Source organism: Poecilia reticulata, linkage group LG14 (genome assembly GCF_000633615.1).
Source record: "Poecilia reticulata strain Guanapo linkage group LG14, Guppy_female_1.0+MT, whole genome shotgun sequence".
NCBI classification, from domain to species: Eukaryota; Metazoa; Chordata; class Actinopteri; order Cyprinodontiformes; family Poeciliidae; genus Poecilia; species Poecilia reticulata.
The window spans coordinates 6,685,794-6,700,617 of record NC_024344.1 but is presented as its reverse complement, the minus strand read 5'-3'; the positions used below and the strand labels follow the sequence as shown (position 1 = coordinate 6,700,617).

General features: G+C 38.8%; 2 protein-coding genes across 7 annotated transcripts in view; both read left to right on the top strand.

The window, feature by feature from the left end:
• Window positions 1–6,693, top strand: part of slc7a1a (solute carrier family 7 member 1a) — a 29,681-nt gene extending 22,988 nt beyond the window's left edge. For 4 of the 5 annotated variants that reach the window (XR_535339.2, XR_535338.1, XR_535337.1 and 1 more), the window contains exons 13-15: window positions 157–1,539; window positions 4,639–4,641; window positions 6,682–6,693. Coding sequence is in view for 1 of the 5 variants with exons in the window: in XM_008427178.1 (XP_008425400.1) it covers window positions 157–341 (185 nt within the window). In the remaining 4 variants the exon portion in view is untranslated. Of the gene's footprint in view, window positions 1–156; window positions 3,140–4,638; window positions 4,642–6,681 lie in introns of those variants that run through there. The other variant, XM_008427178.1, reaches the window with a different exon arrangement.
• Window positions 4,193–14,824, top strand: part of mtus2a (microtubule associated tumor suppressor candidate 2a) — a 39,563-nt gene continuing 28,931 nt past the window's right edge. For both annotated transcript variants that reach the window (XM_008427177.2, XM_008427176.2), the window contains exon 1: window positions 4,193–4,364. The gene's annotated coding sequence lies outside the window, so the exon portion shown is untranslated. The remainder of the gene's footprint in view (window positions 4,365–14,824) is intronic.

Genomic DNA, 14,824 nt, shown 5'->3' with positions numbered 1-14,824 from the left:
ACCAAGTAGGATTGCAAAACTCAAACTAGGAAGACTTGATCACGTGTCATTTGCATGAAAACATACTCTATCTACAGCCTAGTTAAGACTTTAACAGATTTTTCATCACGAGAGTGTATGATACAAGCCATATTTTGCCTTTTTCCTTCTTTGCAGGTTTAGTCATCTACTTCTGTTATGGCATTCGTCACAGCTCCGAGGCGACCTCCGCTCGCCTGTCTCTGGTAACAGAGATGAATGGTTTTAGTCTTGATCATGAATTGGAAGCCATGTCAATAGAGAAAGAAGCTTTTCTCAATGACGGCCTTGATGTCAGGGAAGAAAACAACGGGGAGTTATAGAAGGGACTATAACACACAGCTCCACGTCCACCTGCCCTGACACCAGGCCGTCATCGTAGAAGGGTTTTTGACAGTCCTCTTCTTCACCTCTCCTTTTGGGGGGAAAGCTATGCTGCAAAAATGTAAACTGACACCCCCATCTAGGTCCTGCTCACATTACAGCCAAGTGGTGATGAATCCCTTGCAGAAAATCAAACTGAAACCCTCAGTGGAGTCAGTTTTTGTGCATGGCCTCGTGGTTCAGCTGTTCATTACTGCCTGACTGTCTGTGGAAGAAGGGCTTTCATTAGAGACATTAATGTTTAATGGAAGTTGAGAGGTGGAGTATGGCCATGTTAAGTTCCTCTACATGTTGAGTTGGGGTGTTAATAGGTTGAATTACTAGCAGTCAGACTGTGGAGTGGTTGAGGTTGTGCTACCAGAATATTTTCTAAAAATAGATTGATTTTTTTATATCTATTAAAACATAATGTCTACATAAATTTGAAGAAGATACAACCATCTCAGTACTTTATAAAATGTGTTACCACAGTGTGCTTTGTTTGAAACTGGTCAGTGGATCTTTAGTGATGTGGCCTTTGGGGGAAACAATGATTTAAAGTAGTCAGCAGCATCATTTACTTACCTAAATAATGTTCATAGGAACATAGTAAAAAAAATTGGTTTTGAGATGTTATTTCAGTAGAAAAGGGACATTTTTATGACGGTTATTTCAAGTTGACCAGCCATTGTCCTCTCTTTTCTCCTGAAATATATTGAAAAGAGTCCATATTTTTCATCTGCACTTATATTACTAGTCGTCCTCATGACAACATAAATTTGTCACCACATTTTTCATGTTGTCTGGGTAAATTACAAAATTATGTCTGAATTTTTAACAAAAATTTGCTTAGGAGATGGGTCAATCATTCTCTATAAGAGTGTTTATGTACAAAACTTTGGTTTTAATGGGAAGACTATACTAACCACGAATTGAGAACTTCGGTCTCTATAATCTTGTACCTTGATTGATTAAGCATATTTCTTCACATGCTTCCATTATGTTACCCCAAACCTTTAAAACTTTGAATTTTGTTACACTGATCCCTCAGTCTGTTAGTAGTGTCCGTTTTGACTTTTGTCCTGTTCATATTAATTTATTCAACTCGCTAGGGGATTGGTCCTCTGATTTCTTCTGATCGCACTGCTTGTTGAATGTGTTTGGGAGAAAGGGAGAAAAAAATTGTCCGTTTCAAGTATAGACATATTTTTTGCAATAAATCTTTTTTGACAATAATTTCAAAGAATCTTCGCTCTATACCTTTTCTTAAGTTTCACCAAACTCTGAGCAAAGGTACAACTATTACAGGTTTTAGATGAACTTCATAGACTTCCACATTCCCTGCCATTACGGCCAATTCTTACAATTTAACTCTAAAACAAAATTGCATTTACTTCACATTGGAATCAATTGCTAATCAATTGAAGTGCAACAATTTAAACTGGTGCAACATATTCCAAAAACAATGTAGCAGCAGCATGTCTATTGTTTATAAAATTAAGAACTGATTAACGATACGCTTTGCATGGGTGATGTTATGGTTTTAATTTATGCATTGGATCACACAATGTTATAGCATTTAATTTAACACTATAAAATGTTTCTATGTCTTGTCTCTTCTGTGCATCTTATTGAAAATTTATTTGCAAGTAGAAAATATGAAATTAAACAGTGATGACTATCACAAAAAGCTGAGAAAATTCAATCATTCAAAAACACTCAACATCCTTCTCTGCACTAAACTCCATCACGAAGGTTCAGGGCCATTTTCCTTGATAATTTTTACCCATGCAATCTGTTGCCACCCTGGTAACGGGATAAAAGTGCACCAATACTTGGATATTAGTATGGAGGTTAGTTTCTTTAAACCTCTGAGAAATGTTCTGGTCTAAAAACTTGTAGGAACTCTTTTGAATTTGAATTGCGATTGTTTTCGCATTCACTGGATGTAATATTATTGTAAGTTGAAGTCAGAAAAGGTACTAGTATAATTTTTACACCGTTGGCGGCTGTACCCTGGCATTTACAGCATTTGTTAATTAACTTTTCTCTCAAACATTTTCTGGGTTTTACTTGTATGCCTTTGCTAAATGTCTCTGCCATTCGCACACATGTGTATTACTGTGTTACAACCCACTTTCAAAACCTTTGCTATTTGCTTTTTTTTTGGTTCAAGTTTTTGATAAAGTACAATAAAATATGCAAGAAATAAAGATTTGTTATTGTGACGTAATTGGCACACTTGAGCAATTATTTCTGAAGACTTTCATTAAAATAAATGTCACTTACTTTGTCAACTAATATAGTTTTGAATAATTCGTTAAAACATTGGTGTGCAGCTTCAGTCGTCAAGGGCTGGTGTCCTGCCAGTTTTACAGGAGTTTTTGCTCCAATACAACTGATTCAAACTACTTTCTCAACATGTCAAAGTTCTGCAGAGACCTAATGAACCGGTTCGGGTGTGAAGAACCAGTGGAAAAAAAGACAAAAAAATGCAGGATATCAGCCCTTGTATACAGACTTTTGACACCGCTGCTTGGAAACAAGATGGCACTCAATAATTAGATGTGTATAATCAAAACTGTGTAAATAAGATGTATATTTCTAGTATTAAGTTATTTATTAATAAAAATGTTCTTTTTTTTTTTTGAAAAAAGGGCAGTTGCATAACGTGTGGATTCTATAGCTTCTATGTTCTCTGTATTCCTGTAATAAGTATACCTCTGCAAATAAAACCTTGTATCCTTGGTATAAACAAAAAAAAGCTGCTGTCATTTGTCTTTTTTTCTTTCATTAGCATAATTACTCAAAGTCACAAATGCCCCAAACTACAGCCGCTCCTCTTTGGCACAACTTTTCACTGGGAGTGAGGCACCTCACTGTTGCTTCGAAGGTCATTTGAACACAGCAATATTTCAAAATGTGTTATCCATGCGAGAAAGGGAGTATGCGATGTGACAGTGAGCAGTTCTTGCTCATTTCATCCTTATTTTGCAGAAGGGTTTTTTTCTTTAATGTGGTTTGGTGTGGCTGTAGTTCAGTTTACTCACAGAATCGCAGCTTTCTTATCGTTTCATCTGACTGTCATTTTAAAGCAGTTTTCTGTAAAGATGGGACTAACAGTAAGATGCAGGTTAATTTCTGGCTCACACATGCATGGATACTTTCCAGCTACAAATTTGGTATCTCTGCAGCTCCAACTATCAAAGCGAATGAAGGAATCCTGTGCATGGTTCACTTTCTCACTTGATTTTTTTATCTTTTTGTCAAATACTAGTATATTTTGTGCATAATTTACAGGTCAACATTCAATTTTGGTCTTCCTGACTAAATCACCTGGTGCTTCATGTTCACTGATTCCTTGACATCACTTGTGGGAAACTTTGATTTGGACATCTACTACATTTCTTACGGTATTCTTCTTTTTTATTATTATTTTTGCCACTTTATTAATATCAGATTTGTTGAGTGCAGGACTAATAGCTTATCTTAAGACAGATTCTCCCACCTGAGCTATGAATATAACATCGGCTTAATTTAGAATCTGTGTGACAGCAAAAATGCAAATATAACATTTTTAACACAATTTAAATTTGCAGTACATACAAACCCACGAATTTAAATGGGTTTGTATGCATTTCAAGGCACAGTATTCCATCTCATTCGGAGCACCGAGGGATATTCCAGTGAAGATCCAGCAGAGGGCGGAAGTGAATAAAGAAAATGAAACGAGAGCATGTGCGTATAAACGCACCTGCTGTGGGCTGCAGCATCAGCACCACTCCTCCTCCAGATCCCTCCCTTCTTCTCCTCCTCCTTCCCCTCCTGTCTGCAGCATACCTCTCTCCTCCTGCACCGTTCATGCCATCCTAAAGCTGAGCGAGAGCAGAGGAAGCAGCAGAGCCACGCGGCTTTGTTTCCAATAGCAGCTCCTGTGTTTTCCGGCAGCCTCCTCCGTGAATCAGCACCAGAAAACCCCGCAAGTAAGTGGCGACACTGAAAACATCCGACGCATGTTTTTTTTTTTTTTTTTTGCAGTGTTGATCCAAAGGCCAGTTGCGGTTTTAAGATGTGTCGTTTTTTTTTTTTTTTTTTTGCAGTGTTGATCCAAAGGCCAGTTGCGGTTTTAAGATGTGTCGCACATGTATTTGCCTGCTTTTTCTTCTTCTTCATCTTCTAGCCGAACCGATTCGTTCGCAGCTAAATGTTAATGTCATTGTTTTGTTTATTAAAAAAGAAAGGAGGAAAAACATTTAGCACGTTTGTGTAAAGGAGACTGCTCTTTTATGAGTGTTAAATAATACAGGTGGGATTGGAGGAAAAAGTGAGGTCATGCAGGTTGATGAGATGAGATGGACCAGGTGAGATATCTGTGAGTGTGTGTTGCTAATGATCTTGTATAAATTAGACTTGACTTGTAGACTAGAGCCATCACCCACTGTACAGCGAGGTAATAGCCACTTGCATTAAATTTGCATGGATTTCAGCAGGAGTGTTACGTGCTCATAAGTTGTTCATAAAAACATACAGATTCTATTAATTATTACCTTATTTTTATGTGTAGGCTCAGAAAAACATCCTGATATTTACATGGTTTTGGGTCATGACTCAATGACAGGATTATTTAATTACCTTCTTAATTTACAGTTGTGGTTGCTCCAACCTTATTTGTCTGGATAGACTGCGATGACTTCCAGGTTCGGCCCTGGGTATAAGTGAATTTTGCAACCATTGCTTGTTGGGGGGCCCAAAGAAATTGGGTTCACTGTACATGTGACAAAATACATTAATCTGCAGACAATCTGATTCAGGAGTTTTGGTGTTCTGAATTGAATGCCTTATGTGCACTGTGACTGTATTAATGGGGAAAAAACAAAACATTGAGAAAAGTCACCAAAGTGACCCATTAACATAATAGTTTTCTGTTTTAATCAAATAAAGCCAACAACATTTGATTTTTATCAACATTTATTTGCAAGTAGTACAGTTGGTGTGCATATCCAAGAGCAATCTTTCCCAATATTTTCTGCATTACAAATTTTCTTATCATGTGTCAAAGTCTTCTAAGGCTACCTTCACACTGCAAGCCTTAATGCTCAATTCAGATTTTTTAGTGAAATCTGAAACAATTTGCGTGATTGTTCACATTTCCAAATATATTTGACTTGCATGTGATGTTCTTTGTGAACTGCAAACAACCTAAAAGTGTGCAGCATGCGCACTAGAGGAAGCAGTAACATAACATGTAGACTGTGCTGAATGTTTGCGGAAGCAAACATGTCTGCTAATAGTGGACAATGCCTTAAAATGTTAAAGTTGTTGCCCGACTGGAGCCAGCACGTTAACAACTTAATCCACATTTTTCTTCCTGCTTTCGTGTGACCTGGCCACATAGACACAGGTCACAGTTTGAAGAGATCAGATACGTATCAGATTTAGAACCACATAGCCAAGTGGGTCGAATTTGTAAAAAATTGGATTTGTGCTGTTCAGACTCTCATTAAAAGATCAGATACAGGTCGCACAAGGGCAAAAAAAAAAAAATGTATTTGGGTCACTTCAGGCTGCAGTGTGAACATAGCCTGACAGGCAGCTCAAATTTTCCAAGTCCTTTATGTTGTAAATTAAAAGATGTGTTTTCTTCAATTTAAATGTTTGCACAAACCCATATATTTTTATCAATTCAACATTACAATACCTCTAAAAAAAAAGATACTGCTGAGCATCAGAGTGCTCACTATGTAGCAGCAGCAGACTGCACTGACATTGTTTTTCTGTAACAAGTTCTGCCCATATATTTAAAATTAATCTAATCTCCCACATCTGACAGTAAACATCTGTTTAGTGTATCAATACTGGATCGGATTGACCCCCCATCTCTATACTAAACCTATTTGGAAATTAAACCCTCACTATTTGGAAATTACTGAAATTTAAAGCTCTCTGGGCCAGGAAAACATTTTCTGTGCATATTATGCTGGAGAATGTACATAACAAAGAAAACAAAGAAAGCAAGGGCAATATAAATGGTTAAGCTGTTCCGGGTGAATGGTTTAAACGAAGGTGAACCAAACTCTGCCCAGGGCCTCATACAACCTTGATCCAGCTCTGTTGGGAGGGCATTAATTAAGACCTCACCTTCCTGTCTCATAGCTTTATCTTTGTGCCAGGAAAAAATCCCAGCCATGGTTGTTGGATTTTTCTGACACTTTTGTAAAACTGTTTTTAAGTCTCTCCATTGTGTTGCTTGAAGGCCTTGAGTACCTGAGGTGTGAATTGAAGCATCAAACAAAGGTTAAGTGAATATGTTTCTTCACACCTTAATAATGCTTGTTAATAGTTGATTTGTTTCTGATATTAATGTTGTCGTTGAGATTTTGGAGAGACCAACTTCACCCCAGTTTATGTACTGGCATCTTTAGGATTTTGCCTGGTGGTACTGGTTAAACTAACACCCTTTTATTAAAATGTGCCTGATAAGTGCACTTCATAATGTTTATTGATTCCAGTACCACAAGCTTTCCACATTTATGGATCACCCAGTTCATTTTGTTAAACCTCAGCAAACCCTTCCTGTCTTGTTAACGCGCAGGCTGGCACGACGTTGCCCGCGAGTGACCTTTCAACTGTCTGCTGTCGTTGCCTTTCTGGATGCTGACGTTTGCATGATTGATACAATATGTCTGACCTCAGCTATATCTCAGCTGCGATCAATTCAGTAAGAACACGGCGCGCACTGCTGCGAACGTGTGTGTCTGTGAGTGTGTGTTTTACAGAAGCCATCTGTTTCAGATATCATATACACGCATGTGTGTGTTTCTGCGGGTAAGAACGCTTGTCGAAAAGCCCAGGAGTGTTGCAAACTCGTGCAACCTTCAAGGGTATCTAAAGGGCAAACAAGGAGAAGGAGGATGGGAAACAGTTCAGTTGTGAAAAGTGAGAAGAAACACAGAAAGTGTGTCAGTGTGACTCTTAGTGCATGCTATAAAGTTTACTTGAATTAAATATGCACCAATCAATCTTTGTTTTTTTTTATCAATACTGATTTTGACAATCTGTTTTTTTGTTGTTGTTGTCGCCAAAGGATTGCAGCACAAAAAGAGAACAAACAAACAAAAAGAGGGGAAAAGATTAATTGTATACAATAAAACTAACTGCATAACATCAGCAGTCCTTATCTTAAAAGAGAATCTTCTAGCTGTCCAAGATTGAATACATAAGGTGCTTTTTTAATAAATAACAACACTAATGCCAAGTAATTCCACTGGCTTTGAACTTGTTGAATATTTGCTGACTCTGAACACACCAAACACACGTGAACAAAAAAACCCCAACAACTCTGAGCTCTAAAAGATTAATTGGTTCACCTCTGGTTACAGTAGTTAGGTTTTGAATGGAAGAATCTTAACAATTTACGAAAACATAGAGAGACTCCGGTTAGTTTGACAACTGTATTGTTGCAGCCACGTCCTAGCCCACTTTTGTCAGTATGCATATAAATCTCATCAGCGTGTTATGTTTGCATGTGAGCAAGCACACACACACACACACACTCAAATTCACGTTTCCAAATTCACGCTGCTTTTGTCTGGAAGGTGGCAATGAGCCCGCCATGGCTCCTCCCCTGCAGTCATGGCCAAGACATGAGGGGTGAGCGGGGGAGAGACACGCCTCCTCGCATACGCACATGCACGTCCCTATGCTGTGGAGAGTCAGCGTGAAAGCCATTGTTTCACTTGTGTGCAACCTTTTACAGAATGTCAGCAGTCAGTTCAAGGGCACAGAGTCAGCTCATTTGGGTAACAAGAGCAAGTGAGCTGGAGCCTTTACTTGAACAATTCCTTTTATGTGCAGAGCTCCTTGAAAGCCCGTTTCACAAATCAGCAAGATGACAGAAATCCACATGATCAATATTTAAAGAGCCCTCTTCATATTCTGCATCTATCCACTTCTGGTTTTCAGCCTTGTCCGTGTTGCTAAAAATAAAACTGTTCGCCAGAACAGTCGTGCATGTGAGATGTCACCCCCAACCCCAAAGGAGTTCATGGCTCTGTTAAGCACTTTTCCCCCCAGAATGAAAACAGTCACTTCTTTTCTTAATATATTCTTTTCCTCTGTCCTTCCTGAACCCTCATTTTGCCTTTTTTTTTTTACTCACCTCTCACCATCTTCCCTCCCCCACACATCCAGGGTTTGCACATTACAACACATGTCACATTTACACATAGCAGTGCTATCTAGAATCCTCTCACTAGTTCCCATCAATCGTACTTCCTCTGTGCTTCATCATACAGTCTGTATTTTCTTAAAATAAAGAAAGGTGACTCAGCCTCTTGCCCTTCTGGCTCTGAATGTCTGCAGCCTCCTCAGAATCCAACAAAGAATGCATCTCTTTATTTGTACTCTTCACAGCTTGAATGTAAGGCACTTTTGTCCCCCTCTCTTTGTCCCATACAGTTTCAGGCATGCAAGAGTTAACATTTCTCACTCTGCGACAGGCATTAGGGTAGAGGGTGGAGGGGCTTTGTTAATAATAATGCAGAGCTACCAGCTACCGGTGTGGACAGGCAGCCTCGTTTCACGCCTCCTTCAAGCTGCCACCAGTGCGATGGATGTTAGTCTGTGTTTTGACTGCTCTCTCTCTCAATCTCCTTTTTCGCCGTTTTATGACAAATGGGGCAAATCTGCTCGTTTGGCACCAACGTCGGTCGCTTGACCAATATCAGCTTGTCCCATCTTAATAACTTAAACCCCAATTTAATTATCTCTACTCTTTTGGCTCTGACTGTATTTCATCACTTTGCAAGGTGCGCAGCACAGCAAAATAAGATGGTGAAGGAAAAAAAAAAAAAACCTGCCTTATGAAATGAAAATTGATTCCTGGTGATTGCCAAAGGCAAGAATGAAAAAAAAAAGAAGTACATAGCACAAGCGTTGCCTGTTTGCCATAAACCTGTACTTGCGAGTGACAGCTTTTTTTTTTTTTTTCATCAAATCTGGCTACAGGGATGCAGTGTGTAGGAGTATTCTCATGCCTTGAACTTTTACACATTTTTACACATTCAGCCATGACCATAAAGAAATGTATTAGCAAAAAGACTCTTTTACTTTAAAAGTAGTATAAATGTAGTTGGTTTTTTTGAACGAATTCAGTGATGCATGTGTGAAAAATACAAATATTGCACCATGCATACTAATCCTACGATGAGAAATGGTGATGGCAGCATCGTACTGTTGGGATGCTTTTCTTCCGAAGGAACAGTGATGCTGATAATTGATGGGAAGAATTATGGAGCTAAACGCAGGATTATAGATGCTGCAAAAGACAAAGCTCCTTCTTCCATATAATGTTTATGATGTAACATTAGGGAAAAAAAAGAAATCAGAACTAGAATTTCTCTTTTGTTAAGTTTTAAAACAATGAAAATCTCAACAATGAAAGAATGAAGAGGATTGGTCTGTCTGAATTACCCCTAGGTGTGAGTGTGTGTGTGCATGGTTGCTTGTCCTGTGTGTCTCTGTGTTGCCCTGCGACAGACTGATAACCTGTCCAGGGTGACCCCGCCTCTCACCTGGAACGTCAGCTGGAGATAGGCACCAGCACCCCTCCTGACTCCACTAAGGGACAAGGGTGCAAGAAAATGGATGGATGGATGGATGGATGGATGGATGGATGGATGGATGGATGGATGGATGGATGGATGGATGGATGGATGAAGAGGTTAAAAAACTGCTTTCATTTCATAATAAAAAAGATGAACTGAAGATGTATTGTTTTCAATAAAAAAAATTGATTCAAAAATATTTATTTATCCCAAAGGGCAATTAAAAATCATTCTTCCACTTACACAATTATGTTCTACTCTGCGTTACATACAAGTTCAGAAAAAACATTGAATGCATGACAAAATGAGAGAAAGTTGCATTGTAGCTACAGACTGAGCTATGTGTGGTTGTTTAATGGAGTTACTAAAATTTCCTTTTTCTTCTTCTTCTGCATAGAAACAAATTCAGAACATGATGCATGTCGATTTTCTTGTCGCTTTTTTAGATATGCTTCAGAGCTTGTTGCAGGTTTTTTTTTTCTCTTGGTTGTGACAGCAGCAAAGAGACAAAGCATGAAAATGTTTCCATGTGTGATTGCATTTGGCCATTTCTGACTCATCTGATGAAGCCCATTAGTGGCATTTTGTGAGTTTCCGTCAGTTTCAGAGCAGGTAGCAAACACGGCATGCCTGCATGCGGTAAGGAGATAAATCAGCTTTTATTGGAGATGATCTGATTTCCATATCCCCCTTATTCACTTAGCTATGACCACCCACTCTGACCCAAGATTCTCCATAAATCCTGTTACTGCCCCCCCCTACGATGTGGGAGTACAGAGAGACAGATAGCGAAGCTGCAGTCTGCTGATGTGTCACCTTAGGACGATGGAAATGGGATTGATTGCCTCACCCTGCCCTTATAAACACTTCATTAATAAGATGGAAGATTTGATTGGCTGCACCAGCACGGCAGAAACTTAAAAAAAAAAAAATCTCATAAGAAAGACATAAAACAGATGGGATCACTGTAGGGATGAAGCTTGTCTGAATATGGTGTGAACCACAGTCAGAGAAGCAAAGTGGAACATTTGTTGTTTTTGAAGCAGAAAAGGGAAACCAGTTCAAATCAATAAAGACAAAAGCCGCAAGACTATTTATATGTCGTTTCTTGTGCTGCTTTGCTGCTTTTTTGTATGTGATAGTAAATCCCATGAGTTATCTCTTGACTTAACGCTCAGCAGCACCGCAGTGAATCGTCTTGTGAGATTCTGCAGACAGGGTGTCTATTGTGCACTGTGATAATGAAGCATTTAGCTCATTCCACTGCTATTTCTGTCCATATTGTGCTGCAGACAGATATAGGAGGAGCAGGCAAGGATTGTCTGAGGATTGTCTGCGCTTTTACCTGTTGGATGACTTTCATGGAATGTTCTGTTTTTGTTTGTTATGTCTGTTTTAATGTGCTGAGCAGCAAAGTATTATTTATATCTATGTAATAAATATAGCATTAAGTGCATTGGAGTGAGTTCAACCTTTCTGGGCAACCAGTTTTAATGCAAACCAGGTGCTAAATCAGATTATGTCATGTATAAATATTCAGGAGTCACGATTTATGGTGATCAGCACAAACAGACGTCATTGTTCTGTGCCGTCTCGTTTGTTTCTATTTTAAGTGCAGGAATTCACATCTCGGCACAAGTGTGGATGAAAGAGATGGGAAGGGGGGAATACATGTGTGAGAGTGTTGCTGGTGTCCCCCTTGGGGACCACAGAGCTATAAAACCTGTCTGCTAGTCAGTGGGGGGAGGAGTAGAGTAAAGCAAAGTGCCAAAGACAAATGGCTTCCCTGAAAGCCGCTTGTGCTGCTGGACGAACAACAAAGATGCCGGGGAAATGCATGTCGGGCACGAGTGTGCGCCTGAGAAATTCGATTGGCTTTGTTGTGTGTGTGTGTGTGTGTGTGTGTGTGTGTGTGTGTGTGTGTGTGTGTGTGTGTGTGTGTGTGTGTGTGTGTGTGTGTCTGAAAATGGAAACAAATGCTGCAAAAAAGCAAAATAAGAAAGTGAGCGCGGCGCTCAATTCAAAGAATTTCTTTTTACTTCCAGATAAAACAATCCAAAAGTTTGCCACTTGGCTTTGATGAATCTTTTCTTAACTGTAGACTGGTTTTCTCAGAAAAACATCTGTGCATAGGAAAGAAAGAAATGACTTAAAACATGTCAAATCACTTGAGCCCTTTGCACAATCACGAGAAAGAAGCATCTTTTTACTGTCTTATGTAAGTATTCATACCACTTTATCTTTTTCAGATTTTGTAAGTTTACAACGTCAAACTTGTATTTTATTGGGATTTTGGGATTGACAGACAGGAAGCATAAGTCATATTTATGCTGGCATTAAATAAATTCTTAAGAAAAGCATTTCCAAAGCATAATGTTGCCACCACTTTGGTGGATTGAAGGTTTAGATTGTTTTCTAACCTAACCCTGCTTTAAACTTCTCCACAATTTTGTCCTTGACCTGGCTGCTGTGCTCCTTCAGTGAACAGCTGCATTTAAACTGAGATTAAAAAGGTTAAAAGGGTTTAAGAGGTTGCACTGAATGTTATTAACATTAGGTGACAAATTCAAGACGTTAATTTGTAAAAAAGAAAAAAAAAAAACATTCACAGTTATGAACATTGCTCTACCCCTTAAAGTTACTGGATTTAGAGGTAGTAACCAGACAAAATATAAATAAATCATTCATGGGGTATGAATACTTTTACAAGACACTCTGGAACATCTCCTATACATCGTACAAAATAAATAAAAAATAAAACAAATTCAGTCACTTAGGGGGAAAAAAAAGAACTCATTAACTGATCACTAATTTCCTGTTCCTTCAAACTATTTGATTACACCATGATTTTGTCGGTAGTTTTAAAAAAAAAGTTTTTTTAGTCTCTTATACTTTCTGTCAGTGCTTTCATCTTGAGATTCACTTATGTCTGTCTGGAGAGAAGAATTTTATTAAAGCGGAAGTACAGATTCCCAGTTTCATCAGTGTGAGCAATTCATTACTAATAAGCCTTATTTGTGGTCAGGGATTTCCAATAACGGCTCTGCTCTCCTCTCTTGGGCTTGAGTCGGTAAGTCACATCATAAACGGGGCCGTAAAGCTCATATAGCGGCTCTCATTACACATTCCCCACCGTCCGCCTAATTAGAAATCTTCAGCAACTCTTTTCTTTCACCGATGCGCAAGTCTTATCCCTCCCACGTCAGATTATGTCTCAGTGTCTCACCCACTCAGACTGAATCCTGATAGTCGAATTAAGATGAGTCTTTCCTCGGTTCTTTTACATTTTCAGCTCACATTATGGTGAGATCTTGTTCATGCCATGAGCGACTTAATTGGTTTGGTTTAAAATCACATAAGGGGTCACCGAAAAACTCCCAAAATCTGGAACAGAAATTGACTAACATCAAAGTACCAGTTCTTCCTGGGCCATGCTTTCATCATGTTATGAGTGCATCCATTTGTAGTAGGAGGGATGTTCCTCCCTCATCTTGTTAGTTTCTAGTGAATGTTCATCCGTCATTGTGCATATTTGTTTCCACATGAAGGTGTGCCAAACACATTTGATTGTCAGACTGAGCTACGTTCTGCAAAATTTGGTACCATCCCTATTTATACTGAAAGAAAATAACATATTGGCTCCTAGTTGGCATATATGCCCAAGTTGCCTAATAAACTGTATTCTTTATGTCAAAAAACAAAAGAAAGGGAGCCAAGTGTTTTTATTTTTCTCACTTTTTTCATTTCATGTTTTGCACTGAAACAAATATTTTTATTCAAATTGTCAGACTTGTTCATCAATTCCCCACACTCTTCCGTTTTGTACCGAATTGCTCTTGTCAGCCTGGTTGTTTGTTGAAATGCAGTTTATTGAGGTGCAGGCTCTGTGACTGAGCAGAGCACTCAGCCTCCCTCAGATCGCTGTCATCAGCACAAGCTTCGGTGCTACATCAGCGCTGTAATCAATCTGGCACCATGTCCTCTCGGAGAATTCAGCCTCCTCCTCATCCTCTCCCTACCACTTTGAGTTTTCCATGTGTGTTTTGTAACCAGCTAATTATTTGATAGTGAGCAACATACACAGGAGCAGAGTGGGACAGACAGTGGGCGGATTGCCTGTTGTTGTTATTTGTATGTAACTCAAATTGGGTTTCTCTTTCTCTTTTTGATGCAAAACAGAAAACTACAGAGAAATCAACAAATACTTCACTGCAATCTTTACATATAATAAAAGAACTTGCACTTTTTCTTATCTTTTTCAAATAGATCTTACTTAGCTCTGCGCCAAATTCACAAAACCAACTGACCAATCAGGAAAACATATTCTATTTGATGCTTTCCTTTCTTGTGCATTTGGAAAGAATTCACAAATAAGCCACAAGGCAGAGGGAGCTGCCATCTTAGCAGTGAGTTTGCTAAAATGCCTGCTATCAGATACATGAAGAAAGGACCTGCTAATGAGACACCTCTGCTGGAAAAATAATTAGGTGAAGGCTCAACGTGAATTTCTGAAATGATGCAAACAGAATGGAAAGTGAAGGAAGACACATGATGTGGTGTACAAAGACAGTTGATGGAGAAAAAACCCCAACATAAACTAATCGGCTCAATATGTTTCATACTATTTGATAAAGATTTAAAACAATATATTGCACAATCTGGATCCGTCAGTAGGGTGTGTTTTAATAATCACACATGAAATTGGAATAGCATAAAAATGTCAAATTTATTCTGTATGTGTTATCAGGTTTTTTTGTGTGTGTGTGCGTGTGTGTGTGTGTGTGTGTATTTGTGTGTGTAGGTGTGTGTTTGTGTGTGTGTGTGTGTGTGTGTGTGTG